Source organism: Dromiciops gliroides, chromosome 6, assembly GCF_019393635.1.
Source record: "Dromiciops gliroides isolate mDroGli1 chromosome 6, mDroGli1.pri, whole genome shotgun sequence".
NCBI classification, from domain to species: Eukaryota; Metazoa; Chordata; class Mammalia; order Microbiotheria; family Microbiotheriidae; genus Dromiciops; species Dromiciops gliroides.
Window position 1 is genome coordinate 23,275,708 of NC_057866.1, and position 14,829 is coordinate 23,290,536.

Here is a 14,829-nt window from a genome sequence, read left to right on the forward strand (position 1 = left end):
CCCCACCCCCGGAGACACCGCTCCGGACACAACTCGCCGAGCAAAGGTCCCGGCGCTGCTCGCGGCTGCGGCCCCGGGATTGCGACACTCACGAGCTGGCGAGAGCCCACACGCACGCACCCTCCCCTTTGGGCCGGGGCCAAGGCGCTGTCCGCTCCAGCCCGGACGCCCCGGAGGTGCAGGGAAGGCGCAGCCCCGCACTACCTGGCTAGAAGGGAGTGGACCCGGAGAGCCGCCCTGCGCACAGGTGGGAAGCGAGAGCAAACTTTGGAGCCGGACGGTGATCCCACCCCCAGAGCGTCCCAGCGCCCCAGGACCCCTAGAGCGGAGCAAACCCAATCGCCTTGGAGCTCGAAGGGACCTCAGAATCACAGTCGAGTGCTACCGCTTGATTTTTTTTACAGCTGGTGACTTTCCCAAGGTCACACGGGTACAAAAGTACGTTTCCAACCCAGGACCTGGAACTCTCAAGACAACTCACTTTGAGTTGCGCAGCGTAATGATCCCTAGTGAAAAACTGTAGATTCGGAAGCTTAGGTTCGGATACCGACCAGCTTATGGATCCTGGAACGAGTGTCAGCCTCTTAGAGCATCAGTTTCCTTGTCTGCGAAATGCAGCTAACATAACAGGGCTGTTGTAAGGGAATCGTTGTATGAACCGCTATAGAACTTGTCTTCACAAGACAAGCTCTTGGAGTTAAAAAGACCTAGGTTCAAATCCCGCCTTTAGCATTTACTAGCTGCGTTTAAGTACTGAAACGCCGAACCTCAGCTTCTTCAGCTATAAACATCGGAGAAAAAATGATGATGAATACCTCGAAGGGTAGTTGTGAGCCCCAGTGAGCTAAAGAGTGAAGAAAGCCCTCAGGTCCTCGTAATGGCTACCTTACGGCAGCCTGCTGTAGTTAATGCAGAACTCAGTCGTAAAGACGTGAGTTCGATTTCTGACCAAGACGCTTGTTCCGACGTCTGTGACACTTGGCAATGACAACAATAACTACCACTTATACAGACCTACTGTGTGTCAGGCACAGTGCTGAGTACTTTACAAATATTATCTCACTGGATCCTCACAACAATCCTGGATGAGTCGCTTAACTTCTCAAACTCAGCTTCCACATCTGTAAAATGGGATAATAACCCTCCTGGGGGGCCTTGTGAGGATCAAAGGGGATAATGTGATTTTCTCTTTGCAAGTCTTAAAGCAGCTTGTCCCCGGGGCTAAAGGATAGGGACACAAAAGAAAGAAGGAACCCCAGTTTCTGCCCTCAGGATGCTCACACTCTAAAAGGGGGAAGACAACTTCCCTAACTCTAACTCCCCCCCCCCCCCCCGCGCCCCCCCCCAGGAGCTATAGGAATCTGTTCTGGCCTCCGGGCAGGAAGCAGATCAATTGTGTTTTGCATTTAAAGCCCTCCACTGTCAAGTTCCAGCCCGCCTTTCTTTTCTCCTCTCCTTCCTACCCCCACCTCCCTTCCTGGGAATAAGGGAACTCCATCTGCCAAGCAGATCGGTTACTTCTGTGCCCTTTTCAAGTTCAGAGCGCTACCTGGAGCCCAGAGAGGTTAGGTGATTTACCCAAGGTCACACAACCCAAGCAGCGGAGTCTCCAAGGCCAGCTCTCTATCCATCTCTCCATTTATTGCCCCCTCCCCCATACCTCTCTCCAACCTCTCTCTCCAATCATTTAACATTCCTCCCCTTCACACCCTCTGTGGTAGTTGTTCCCTAACTTGGCTTTCCATCTCCCACCTCTTGGTCCTTGCCCAGTGCCTTCCCTACTCCCCTCCCCCTCTCAGAATCCTTAGCTTCCTCCCAGGCTCTAGGCACACTTCCCCCAAGAAGCCTTTCCCAGTTCCCCTAATTGTTATGTGTATTTGCTTATGGCCTTGGCTTCTGCTGCCCACGTTAGAATGTAAACCAATTCTCCATCGCTCACGTTCTCATCTTTGGATCCCCAATGTCTGCAGGGCAGCCTAAGGGTTAGGGTTACAGGGCTGGGCTGAGACTCCCAGGACCTAGGTTCCCATGTCAACTCTGACACTAGCTGTGGGACCCTGGACAAGTCACCTAACTTTGGTGTGCCTCTGGCAACTCCCTCCTTGTTGGATCTGCATAGTGGAAGGAATTCCCACACTCAGATGCTCCCATGAAATTACTGAATTGTCTGGTTGGGCAGGATAAAAATGAAGGCGCTGCTCTCCAGCTGTCCATGGATTTGGGCCAAAAGGTGACCCGAGAGGGCTTCTGCTTCTGGAACTCCTAGGTAAAGACCCCTGGGGGGGGGCATCTAGGTAGCGCAGTGGATAGAGCACCAGCCCTGGATTCAGGAGGACCTGAATTCAAATCCAGCCTCAGAAACTTAACACTTACTAGCTGTGTGACCCTGGGCAAGTCATATAACCCCAATTGCCCTGGGGGGGAAAAAAAGGGCAGCTAGGTCACACAGTAGATAGAGCACCAGCCCTGGAGTCAGGAGTACCTAAATTCAAATCTGGCCTCAGACACTTAACACTTACTAGCTGTGTGACCCTGGGCAAGTCACTTAACCCCAATTGCCTCACTAAACAAACAAACAAAAAAAGAAAAACCGTCCACCCCGGAGGGCAAACACTCGGTCTTAAAGGATGAGGTGCGCCTAAGGCATTGTGCATTAATAGGCGCTCAGCAAGAGATTTGCTGAATGAATGAATATGGATTAAGTCAGCTGGAAATGGCATTGGATGGAGAACCTAGAAGTCTGGCTCGACCAAGGAGCCTTACAAGCCACTCCCCTCCCTTGGTCTCAGTGTCTTCATCTGTAAAATGAGAGGGTTCCACCCTGTCATCAGTGATTAGAAGGTAATCTCCTGGAGGACAGGCACGTTCCCCTTGGGCCTTTCCATCCCCAAGGCTTAGCCCAGTGCCTGGCACAAGGTGAGCCTCTGCCCTCCTCCACCTCCTTCTTCCTAAGATTCTCAACCCCTTCAAGGCCAAAGGTTCCCTCACCTCCGGCAGGCTCCATTCTATCCTCCCTGCAATCCCAGGCCCAGGCCCACTCTGGAGCTCCATTCACTCATCAGAATGGCCTTATATTTGTGTAGGGCCTCTCACTTGGTTTGGGTTAGGTTTTGGTCCAGACTTATGGGGCTTCAACCATTTACCCAAGGTCATACAGGCAGTAAATGAGGGGGAGAGGAAGAGGGAGAGGGGATACACCAAACTCAGTTCTTCCTGACTCATTTTCCCCACTACATTAAACTGCTTTTCCCCTTTAACTTTCTGAAAGTTACAGACATCAGGGTTTCCCATCACACTTCCTGACCAATCAGCGCACATTTATTAAGGGCCTACTATGCGCCAAGCATTGTGCTAGGCACTGGAAATGCAAGATAGAGTGAAACAGTGCCTGATCTCAATGAGAGTACATTCTCTAAGAGAGAGAACGTGTGCAAATATAAACAAAACGAGCTACTTGCTATTTCCTTACCTTGGCTTTCCATCTCCTGCCTTGGCATGTATGTGAATATAATGTGTCTATACGCACACACCCCATATTTTCCCTTAGAATGTATATACATGTGCATATATACTTTTATTTATGTGTATATGCATATATTTTACATGTATGTACATTTGTGTATGCAATGATCACAAAGTATCATGTACTATGCAGTTTTAACAGATGAGATTAAGGCTCAGAAAAACTCATTTAGTAATAGCCAGAATTAAGATACATGTATGTGCATATATACATATATGTGTTTATATAATTGTCATGTGTACGCATGTGTATACAATGTATGTGCATGTATGAATAGGCGCACATAAATACATTTTGTATGAATGACACATTTATATATGTGTATATACACATATTTGTATATACACAGGCACATGTGTGCAATGTATTTTATGTAGTTGAAACTGTGCGTGTGTGATGCACACACATGCACATGTGCGTGTACACACGTGTGTTTATATCATTGACAAGTGTTTGTTTGATACATGTGTGTATAACTGGCATATACGTGTGTGTGTGCCAATTCCCTCCTCTTAGAGTGCCTGAGGCCCAACTCATGCATCAGCAGACAGGATTTGAACCCAGCCCCACGGGGCTACCAGTAAGGACAGGCCAGTTGAGGAGCAGCAGGGGAGGCTCAGAGGCAGGCAGGATGCTCCTGGACAGCTGTGGGAGAGAGAGCCGGAGGTTACTCATGGCCATTCACCCCTGCCTCCACCCCTCTGCTTACCGCCTTCTTCCTGTTTTGCTGTGAATTCAGTTCCCATGGGTCCCACGATTAAACATGAGCGGGCAGGGGACTGGACACTGGGGCAGAGGGACAGAAAGCAGAAGAGGGTGCCGGGAAGAGGCAAAATTCTGACACGGTGAAAGGGGAGATTTGAAGAAGGGTGGGCGGTTTGGGAAGAAAGAAGGGACAAATGAGGCATAAGGGAAAACAGAAAGGGAAGGGAGGAGGTAAATTGGGAGGGGGAGGGAGGGTGTGGATGGTGATGAGAACAGAGGGAGGAGAGACAGCCCAGAGAGAAGCTGGCCGATGTTACAAAATTTGCCCCCAAAGGAGTTTTCACATGACCAAAAGCCCTTGTGACCCCCTCCCCCCTCCCCAAGGTCCTGCCCACAGGCTTCCGTTCAGCCTTGTGACCAGGGCTCCCATCGGTAGGGGCTCCCCCAGCCTCCGGCTCCCCTGAATCATCAGCCCAAGGTTCCCAATCCTATTTGTCCTGGCCCCCTGATCCCACCACGCCCCAGCTGCTCTAGAAGAAAAAGAAACCAGAAAGACTGTGCTCTAAACCCTGCCGCCACCCCCCCCCCCACCCTTGGGCCCCATCTGGGGCCTCCACCCTTCCCCAAACTTTTCCGGATGCTCCCTGAAACACCCTGAGCCGATTCAGTTCAATTCACTAGACATTTAAATAATAATAATTTTTTAAAAAACCATTTTTATTTAAAGTTTTGAGTTCCAAATGTTATCCCTCTTTCCTTCCCTCCTCTCCCCCCCCCCAAGGTGGTAAGCAATCAGCTATAGGTTATATGTATGCAATTACATAAACCATTACCAAATTAGTCATTTTGTAGGAGAAAACTTGAATAAAAGGAAAAAAAATGAAAGTGAAAAATAGCATGCTCCAGTCTGCGTTCAGTCAATATCAGTTCTCTCTCTGGAGGCTTCATCATTAGTCCTTTGGGATTGTCTTGGATCCTTGTATTGCTGAGAATAGTAAGACCAAAAAAAAAAAAAAAAAAGAACAAAACGCCACGAAAGTCTTTGGGTTTTAACCCCATCCACTTATCTCCCAAGGAATCCTTCCCGCTCCCTCTCCCAGAGTGCCATTCCCCATAAAGAAGACTAAGAAAGAGGGAGAACTTTACTGAAACTGACCTACACCTCCCATCTCTGTAAGAAGAGGGGAAGGTGCCTTCTCGTGTTTCTTCTTTGGGGCCAAGTCAAGAAGGATTTTTAAAAGCATTGTCCTTGGGCATGAACTGTTCTGGGTGCTGGGGGAACAAAGACAAAAAGGAATCCGTCCCTGCCCTCAAGGAGTTTACATTCTACTAGTCTCTTCTCTTCATTTCTTCCTCTGCACGGGGAATTGGAATCTTCTTATTGGCCTAGGATTCTAGCAAGGACTTTCTGTTAGATTGGGGGAGGGGGAGGTCCTTAACCTGGTTTGTGTCAAGGACCCCTTTTACAGTTTAAGCAAAACCTTTTTTTTATTATAAAAGTATTTTATTATTTTCCAGTTACATGTAAAGATAGTTTTCAACATTTGTTTTCATTAGATTTTTATTTCCAAATTTTTCCCTCCCTCCCTCCCTTCCCTCCCCCCCCCCCGTTCCCAAGACAGAAAGCAACCTGACATAGGTTATATATGTACAATCACATTAAACATATTTCTGCATTAGTCATGTTGTGAAAGAAGAATCAGAACAAAAGGAGAAAACCTAAAACAAAAACAAAAAAGCAAAAGTAGAAACAGTATGGTTCAATCTGCATTCAGAATCCACAGTTCTTTTTTTTTGGATAAGGAGAACATTTTCCATCATGAGTTCTTTGGAATTGTCTTGGATCATTGCACTGCTGAGAAGAGCTAAGTCTATCACAGTTGATCATCACACAATGTTGCTGTTATTGTGTACAATGTTCTCCTGGTTCTGCTTATTTCACTCAACATCAGTCCATTTAAGTCTTTCCAGGTTTTTCTGAAATCTGCCTGCTCATCATTTCTTGCAGTACAACAGTATTCCATTACATTTATATACCACAACTTGTTCAGCCATTCCCCAATCGATGAGCATTCCCTTGATTTCCAATTCTTTGCCACCACAAAGAGAGCTGCTAGAAATATTTTTGTACATGTGGGTCCTTTTCTCTTTTCTATGATGTCTTTGGGATACAGACCTAGTAGTGGCATTACTGGGTCAAAGGGTATGCATAGTCCCATAGCCCTTTGAGCATAGTTCCAAATTGAAGCAAAACTTTTTTTAAAGTGTCAAATAAAGCACATGGGATTACAAAAGATATCAATTCGACTGAAATACAGTTATCAAAACAGTTTAAAAAAAGTTTACAGACCCCAGGTTGAACCCTGGGTTAGAGGTTTCAGACATCATCAAACATCTTCCTTTGCCCATTCTGGTCCCCCAGCCCTTTCCCTCACAAGCACTGTGGAACTCAGCAGGCTGGATCCTGTCTACACTGCTAGTGAATATACCACGTGTTCTCCCAGTGAGCAAGCCCCAACAACTTCCAGCCCAGGATCGAGGCCAGAGGCAGCTCTGTTGGGCGAACATCACAGGACAAAAATTTCTCAGTGCCTAGGGAGTCTGCTACAAGGAATTCGCAAACCATCTCAGGATTGTAGCAGAGATGGAGTTAAAGCTGGAAGGGACTTCAGACATCACCTAATCCATGCCCTGTGCCCCCCCCCACCCCATTTTACTGATGAAGAGGGGAAGTGACTTGTCCACAGCAAGTAAGTAGTAGAGCCAAGATGGAACTCCAAGATGGACCTCCTTTCACTGGGCCTCACTACTAGGTGAAAGTCAGCACCCCTAGGCAATGAGCTCTGGCACTCTGATTTCTCCCAGGAGGTGAGCCACAGCTGGAGCCACGAGTCCCAGCTTGCTAGCCCTGGCCCCATGACACACTCCCATCAACCTACAGGTGACACCCGTACACCTTGGGAGGTAATTTTTCTCTTCAACCCAAATAACTAAACATTCTGGAGTTCTTCAAAGTTCAGAAAGACATTTCCTAACATCGAATTTGAATGTCATAACAATCCTGGGAGGCAGTTATAATCCTTATTTTGAAAAAGAGGCGAATGTGCTTCAGAAAGGTTCTGTGATTTACCTAGGATCTCAAGCTACAAAGAGCGGGGCAGCTAGGCGGCTCAGTGGATAGAACACAGGCCCTGAAGTTGGAAGGACCTGAGTCCAAATCTTACCTCAGACAATTACTAGCTATGTGACCCTGGGCAAGTCACTTAACCCCAACTGCCTTAAATCTCTGTGGCCATCTCCAGTCATCCCGATGTACATCTTGCCACTGTACCCACAGGGCTCGGGAGGAGAGTGAGATGACTTTGTGCAGTCTTCCCTCATTTAAATCCAATTCCCTGTCAATCATGCCATCACCATGATGTCATGATCCTCTTCTAGAGCTATTGGAATCCAAGTGTGGTGATTCCACTGACACTGAGGGAGAGAAGACTCCTGTGATAATCTTTGAAAATTTTGCCCCTTTTCTAGTTTGTATTCCTTCTTCTGTTTCTATCCTTGAATTCCCTTGGGAAGACTATGATTAGTCGGTTATCTTGCCATGCTTACTCTTAGGGCAGTCAATCCTGCTTGAGGCTCAGCAGATCACCTCGATCCACTAACCAGTAAGTGGGTAGGAGTCACTAACCATTGGAGGACTGAGCCCCCATTTGCAAAGAAGAGATTCTGAGAAATCACCAGCTTGCAGTCCCCAGGAAGGCTGGTCAGTTTCCCAGAGTATGACCACAAGCAAGAGCAAGGAGGAAGCTTCAGAGGTTTGGGTATTGCTGCTTCCTCCCCTTCAGAACTCTGGAAAAGTCCAAAAAAGTCTGTCAACAGGAACTTATTGAACTTCTGTTTAGTGCTGTATGGAGACACCACAAAACACCAAGGAAAGACTAATTAGATTCAATAAGCATTTTAAGTTCGGGCTAGGAGTCAGATGCTGGTAGTAGACCAGGGAGATGCAAACACAAAGAGCAAACAGCACCTGCCCTGGGGATAAAGAGTAATAGAGACCTTTAAGGTTTTAAAGTGCTTTGCAAACATTAACTCCTTCAATCCTCACAACCTAGTGAGAACCCGGATATTGATCCCTATTTTACAAATGAAGAAACCGAGGCACAGAGAAACTACGAGTTTTGTGCAGTCATCAGCTACTAAGTGACAGTGGATTTTAATTCAGGCCCTCCAAATCAAACCCTGATATCCACTATGCCCCTTAGCTAGCTGCTGGATCAACTCCTCCAGCCTCCGGATTTTTTCCTACGGCCTGGCTCGAGCTCACTCACTCAAACCAGAAAGCAGCTTTTAAGCCACAATTGTGGGCACATCAGTCTCAAAGAGAATCCAAAAGGATCAAAGAACCAAGAGCCTGAAGAAACCACCAACTAGTCCAAGCCCTAGTCCTCTCCTCATATTTTAGAGGCCCAGAGAAGTGAAGTGATTCCCCCAAGGTAACAAAGGCAGGATTCGAACCAGGGATCGGAACTCCCAAAAAACGCCCAAGTGCCTTTTTTTTGTTTTGTTTTGTTTTTTGCAGGGCAATGGGGGTTAAGTGACTTGCCCAGGGTCACACAGCTAGTTAAGTATCAAGTGTCTGAGGCTGGATTTGAACTCAGGTCTTCCTGAATCCAAGGCCAATGCTTTATTCACTGCGCCACCTAGCTGCCCCCAAGCGCCTTTTAATAGACCACGTGGCCGCGGGCCGCGCCCCACCTCCAGAGGGCGCTATCTGCTTCTTCCCTTCCTCTTGAGTGGGTTCTGAGGGACCCGCCTCCTGGCTGGAGGAAGAGAGCAGGGTCTGGCGCCAGAGGCCTCGAGCTCTTTCCCACGCTCTTTCGCCCCGCCCCGATCAGCTCCTGGCCTACTTGCCAATTTCCCTCAAGCTTCCTTCTCCCTTAAGAAAGATGGAGGCGCAGGAGCTTCCTGTGGGTGCTCCGACACGCGCGTCCGGGTGGCTTCGGCGGTGCCATGGGGAGGGTTCCGGGTCCGATGGTCCCTCAGTAGGCGGCGGCGGCGATGGCGGGTGGACGGTCCGGCAGCCGCTGCTGCTGCTGCTGGCGAGCTCCCCTGCCGCTGCTTGTGGGCAGGGCCCTGGGCCTCCTGCTGCTGCTACTGCCGCCAGTGCCACCTGCGCAGGCCCGGAGCCTCCGCTTCGTGATTTTGGTGCTGAAGATGGGGGGAGCAGAGAGACAGGGGTCTACTCAGGGTCAAGGGGCGGGGGTTCGGGTGGGAGGCGGGGTGGGGTGTCAGGCTTCGGGCGGGAAGGGTCTCTGAATGGGAGAGAGGCTTCTAGGAATTGGGGGGTAGAGTCCGGCTTAAAGGGAGGGGTGCTAGGTTCGGGATCTCTGGGGAATCAGAGGTGTCAGGGGGAGGGGGAAGATTCTATGCTGGAGACGTGAGGGGCTGGGGGGGGGCGGGCGCGCAGGTTGTCACTGGGTCAGGGGAGGAGGATGGTCCTGTTTCGGGGGCAGGGGTCTCTGCATCAGGAAGAAGCAACTTTGGAAGAAAGGGAGAGCTCTGCATTCTCATGGGGGGAGGGTCCCTAATCAGGGTCAAGGGCAGAGGTTTTGGAGGGACCTCTTCTTTGAAGTCTGCCTGCAGCAGCTCAGGGTGGTCCCACCCACAACACAATGACCTTTTTCTTTTGGCACCCCCTCTCCTCCCCCTCCCCCCACACTGGGGGCCTCGCACCGACCCTCAGGGTCGGAGACCATTAGGCTCAAAGCTCGCTTAGGTTTTGACATGGGGTGTTAGGGGCTGGGCTTTCTCAAAAGGGGTTGGCGGTGAGGGGCGTATTTCTCATCAGAAACCTCTTGATGTGCCGGCGTTCCCTTCCTCAGCTGTATCGGCACGGAGATCGGTCCCCTGTGAAGGCCTATCCTAAGGACCCCTATCAGGAGGGAGAGTGGCCCCAAGGCTTTGGCCAGCTGACCAAGGTTTGTCCGGCTGCTCTCAGAGGTGGGGTGCGCTCCCTCTCTGATCCTCCGCGGGCTCCAGGCCTTAGAACTTGTTTTATTAATGTTTTGTTAACCATTTTAATGGAATTGATTCTTATGCGTCCAAAAACATTCAGAGAATGGGCCTCTAGGCTTCACCAGACTGCCCCAAGGGGGCATGTCCTTGGCACATAAAAGGTTAATAAGGGCAGCTGCCCCTAGAGCACACTTCTGGACCTGGGGTACCCCCCCCCTTCCAGCCCCAGGGGGCGGGGCACCCCATCCAGTTCTCTCATATCTTTGTTTTGTTTTGTTTTTTCGGGGCAATGAGGGTTAAGTGACTTGCCCAGGGTCACACAGCTAGTAAATGTCAAGTGTCTGAGGCTGGATTTGAACTCAGGTCCTCCTGAATCCAAGGCTGGTGCTTTAACCACTGTGCCACCTAGCTGCCCCCTGATCCAGTTCTCTTGACTATGGCTGTGTATTCCATATCTACCCGGCTAGTGCCACCTGTGGCTGGGCCACCCATTGATTAGGGGAGATGATCCACTCAGCACCAGTCTCTCCCCGGGAAGTATTAGAGGCCAGTGGTGCCTAAGGTTCCTGGGCCTTGCCAACACTTGGGTCTGCCCCACAGGAGGGGATGCTCCAGCACTGGGAGCTAGGCCAGGCTCTAAGGCAGCGCTACCGGGGCTTTCTCAACGCTTCCTACCACCGAGAAGAGGTGAGCCTGGGGATGGGGACAGGGAGGTTCTGGGAGGAGGGGGTGTGTCTCCCTATGCTTGGCATCCACACAGAGGCCCCAGCTCCAGACTGGGATCAGAAGCTGCCAAGCACCATTATCCTTGGAGAAGGAAACCCCTCAGGGCTCGGAAGGGAACCACATTTTCTTGGGTCATGTGCCCTGGGGGATTCCCTATCCCTCCCCGGCCACCGCTGGTGGTTGTGAGCCCACTGCTAGGTAAACCACAAGCCCTCAGGAAATGTGAGTTGTCCCCCCTGAAGTGACTGCAGCTGTTCTCTGGGCTTCTGCCCCAAGTTCTGCGGTGTTGCTCTGTCCTCCCAAGCTCTCCTGTCTTTGCCCTCTTGCTCCTCTCCGCACGCAAGCCCAAGGCCCTGAATGTCTACAGCAGCTGGGAGGCCGGCTGTCCCGCAGGTCAAAGGCCTTTCCCTGATGGAGGCTGCCCACTGCTCTCCCCGGCAGGTTTACGTTCGAAGCACAGACTTTGACCGAACCCTTATGAGTGCCGAGGCCAACCTGGCTGGACTCTTCCCAGTTGAGGGCAAGCAGTCTTTCCATCCAAACATCACATGGCAGCCCATCCCTGTGCACACAGTCCCTGAGGCCCAGGATAAGGTGAGCCCGGCTGACCCTTTTCCCTGGGGAGACTCCCTCCTCCCCTCTCTCCAATTACTGATCCTGGCTTTTCTTTGCTACTTTCTGGCTGCAGCTGCTGAAGTTCCCCCTGGGCCCCTGTCCCCGCTTTGAGCAGCTACAGAACGAGACTCGGCAGAGCCAGGAATACCAGAACGAGACGGCGCGCAATGCGGTGAGGGGGGGTGGGGCGAGCAGGCGGGATGCCGTCAGCTCACGGGCGAGGGGACTGTGACCGCCTCTGGCTTCCCTCCACAGCAATTTCTGGAGATGGTGGCCAACGAGACGGGCGTCACAGACCTGACGATAGAGACGACCTGGAACATCTACGACACGCTCTTCTGTGAGGTGTGCAGACCGCCGGCCACAGCCCTCCTCCCCTGCAGGGGCTTGGGTCACTAAGCACAGGTCTTAGGGCTGGGGAGGGCTGAGGCAGCTTAGGGGAGCAGGCACAGCTTCCCCTCCAGGGCGAAAGGGGAACCTCAGACCCCGAGATGGTTCCCTCCCCATCAGCACTTCCTTCATGACTTCATTTTGCTGAGTCAGGTTGTCTGCACGGAGGCTTCCTCTCCCTGTCCACCCCACCCCGGCCTGATCCCCAGACATGCTGGCCCCGACCGGGCTCCCTGGGCCTCCTCTCCCTCCTTTCCCCTCCTGTGCCTCCCCTCAAGCACGCGCACGCTAGCACACACACACACACACACACACACACACACACGCCCGCGCACCTTTGGGACCTCCGTCGTCCCCAGAGCCCAGCCTGCACTAACCTGCCCTTATGGTGTACAGCAAACCCACGGCCTGCCCTTGCCACCCTGGGCCTCACCCCCAACCATGCAGCGTCTTCGCCGGCTCAAGGATCTCAGCTTCCGGTTCCTTTTTGGGATGTACCAGCCAATGGAGAAGGCCCGGCTTCAGGGGGGTGAGTGACAAGAATGGCGCTCCCCCCCCCCAAAAAAAGGCTCCGTCCGGGGTCTCAGGCTTCAGGAACCAGACCCTATTTGCCAACCCTCAGACATTTTGGCTCCCACTTTGTCAGAGACCCGTGGAAGCGTCTTCCGCAGGAGCCTCCCAGGCCAGCTGCTCATCTCTGAGGAGCTATCTAGATTTGTTTCTGCCCTTTTGCAAACTGGCACACAAATGAACAAAGGAGTTTATGGCCTGTTGTTGCTGTTCAGTCGTTGTCAGTTGTGTCCGACTCTGTGACCCCACTGGGGACTTTCTTGGCAAAGGGACTGGAGAGGTTTGCCATTTTTGTCTCCAGCTCATTTTACAGATGAGGAAGCTGGGTTAAGTGACTTGCCTAGAGTCACCCAGCTAGAAAATGGCTGTGGCCATATTGAACTCAGGCAGATGAGACTGCAGGCCCAGCACCCTGTGCAGGGCACCACCAGTTGCCCTCAGAGAGCCTTAGGTTATCCCAAACAACCTCAGCGAGTTACTGTATTTTGCTACACTTTGGGGTGAGGATGATCCTTTGGCAGGGGTCCTTGGTCCTGATGCCCGTCAGAGGCATCTGAGCCGGTCCTCCTGGGGGGCCGCCTTCTCATGCCCTCCGTTGCTGTGTCAGGTGGTCCCACCTGGAGCCTCGTGCACGTGGGCACTGTGTGAAGGCAGGCACCCTCCTTCTAATAAGGATCGGTAGCTGGGCTCATGTGGTCGGCGTCCAGATGGAGGGACTCTAACGGAGGATGACGGTGCTGACAGCCACCCGACATTTCCCTGTGTCTTCCCTCAGGTGTCCTCCTAGCCGAGATCCGGAAGAACCTGACGTGGGCAGCCTCAGCCTCCCAGCACCCGAAGCTGTTGGTCTACTCCGCGGTGAGCGGGCTCCTACACTCACATGTTCCTGTCCCTAGTCTGCCATAGTCGATCCCTGTTTTCTAGCCCTTCTGCCCCTAGGCTGTTGGCAGGGAATGACCCTCCCTGCCAAGGGGTGAGAGGAAGGGCGAGCAGGGATGAAGCCGCCTTCTTCTTACAGCACGACACCACGCTGGTGGCACTGCAGATGGCTCTGGGCGTCTACAACGGGGAACAGGCTCCCTATGCCTCCTGCCACATGTTTGAACTTTACCAGGAAAACGATGGGTGAGCTGGCCTGGCTTCCTGGGGAATTCCCAGGAGTGGTGGCGGTGGTGGTGGGAAGAGGGGTGGGGGCCCCAGCTTACAGACTCAGCTTTCCTGCTGCCCTCAGGAATTTTTCTGTGGAGATGTACTTCCGGAACGACAGTACCCAGGCCCCGTGGCCCTTGGCGCTGTCCAGCTGCTCCCAGCGCTGCCCCCTCCCAGACTTCTTAGAGCGCACGCAGCCCCTGGTGCCAGAGGACTGGGCAAAGGAGTGCCAGGTGACGAGCAGCCTCGCAGACACAGGTGAGCCCAGGACCATTCTGCCATCTCAGCGTCTCAGGGTTCTCTCACCCTGATGTCGTCGCTTCTCTTTCTGCCCCCAGAGGTGGTCGTGGCCTTGGCCGTGTGCGGCTCTATCCTCTTCCTGCTCATCCTGTTGCTGCTCACGGTCCTCTTCCGTGTGCAGGCCCAGCCTCCGGGTTACCGCCACGTCGCTGATGGGGAAGACCACGCCTGACAACCGCTCGGCCCCCTCCCTCCAGCCTCTCCCCATTCCAGACGGGAGGCCTTTGGCTGGCCTGCCCTCTGATTGTGCCCAGGCTAGGGCAGTGGGGAGGCCAGTCTGATGCAGACCCAAGGCTCTGAGTCCAGGACCCTCCTCACCTGGCCTTTCTGAGCAACGGCGAAGCTTTGTTGTCATCTCCCTCCCAGCCCCGAGAAGCACAACAAAGCAGCACCAGTGATTTCTCACCTAGAGGAAGGGAGGCCTTTGGTCAACCCAAAGGAGTCCTGGCTACTACTTTCTGCCACCGCCTGGAAACGTTGGCAGGTGACTCACAGGGCATCCTCTCTCGTCTCCCACCACCCCCATGCCTAGTCTAGCCGGGCCTATCTTCCTACCCTCAAGGCAGGGGTCACAGGCCCAGTTCTTTGAGGTTGGAAGCCTCAGGGTTAGTTGCTGCTGTTTCCACTCCTCTGAATCCTGAGCTGGCTTGAAGAATGTATATAAAGTGATGGGGGGGGGAAAGGGGGAGGAGGGTAGAGCCACCGACAGGGCACAGAAGATAACCAAGCCCTGGGCTAACGCAGGTCGTGAGCTGGACAGCTCTGGGCTGTAGCCCAGAAGGGATGATGGCAGACCCCAAGGGGAATGAAAGCAGTGAACTCTCTCCTTTGTATCT

The 14,829-nt window shown here is 52.3% G+C and overlaps 1 protein-coding gene across 1 annotated transcript; it reads left to right on the forward strand.

Moving 5' to 3' along the window:
- The first annotated feature begins 9,248 nt into the window (after positions 1-9,248).
- On the forward strand, positions 9,249-14,817 carry ACP2 (acid phosphatase 2, lysosomal). The gene is made up of 11 exons (XM_043971050.1): positions 9,249-9,433; positions 10,111-10,206; positions 10,844-10,930; positions 11,411-11,563; positions 11,658-11,756; positions 11,840-11,929; positions 12,371-12,503; positions 13,320-13,402; positions 13,563-13,669; positions 13,776-13,951; positions 14,032-14,817. The coding sequence occupies exons 1-11, from the start codon at positions 9,287-9,289 to the stop codon at positions 14,163-14,165; spliced, it is 1,305 nt and encodes a 434-aa protein (XP_043826985.1). The 5' UTR covers positions 9,249-9,286; the 3' UTR covers positions 14,166-14,817.
- Positions 14,818-14,829: the final 12 nt, after the last annotated feature.

Bases quoted from the DNA above. Each gene is read 5' to 3' on its own strand.
- ACP2 (XM_043971050.1), top strand. From the start codon at position 9,287: ATGGCGGGTGGACGGTCCGGCAGCCGCTGCTGCTGCTGCTGGCGAGCT. The intron at 11,757-11,839 runs GTGAGGGGGGGT...TTCCCTCCACAG, and splicing joins ACGAGACGGCGCGCAATGCG to CAATTTCTGGAGATGGTGGC. The intron at 12,504-13,319 runs GTGAGTGACAAG...GTCTTCCCTCAG, and splicing joins GAAGGCCCGGCTTCAGGGGG to GTGTCCTCCTAGCCGAGATC.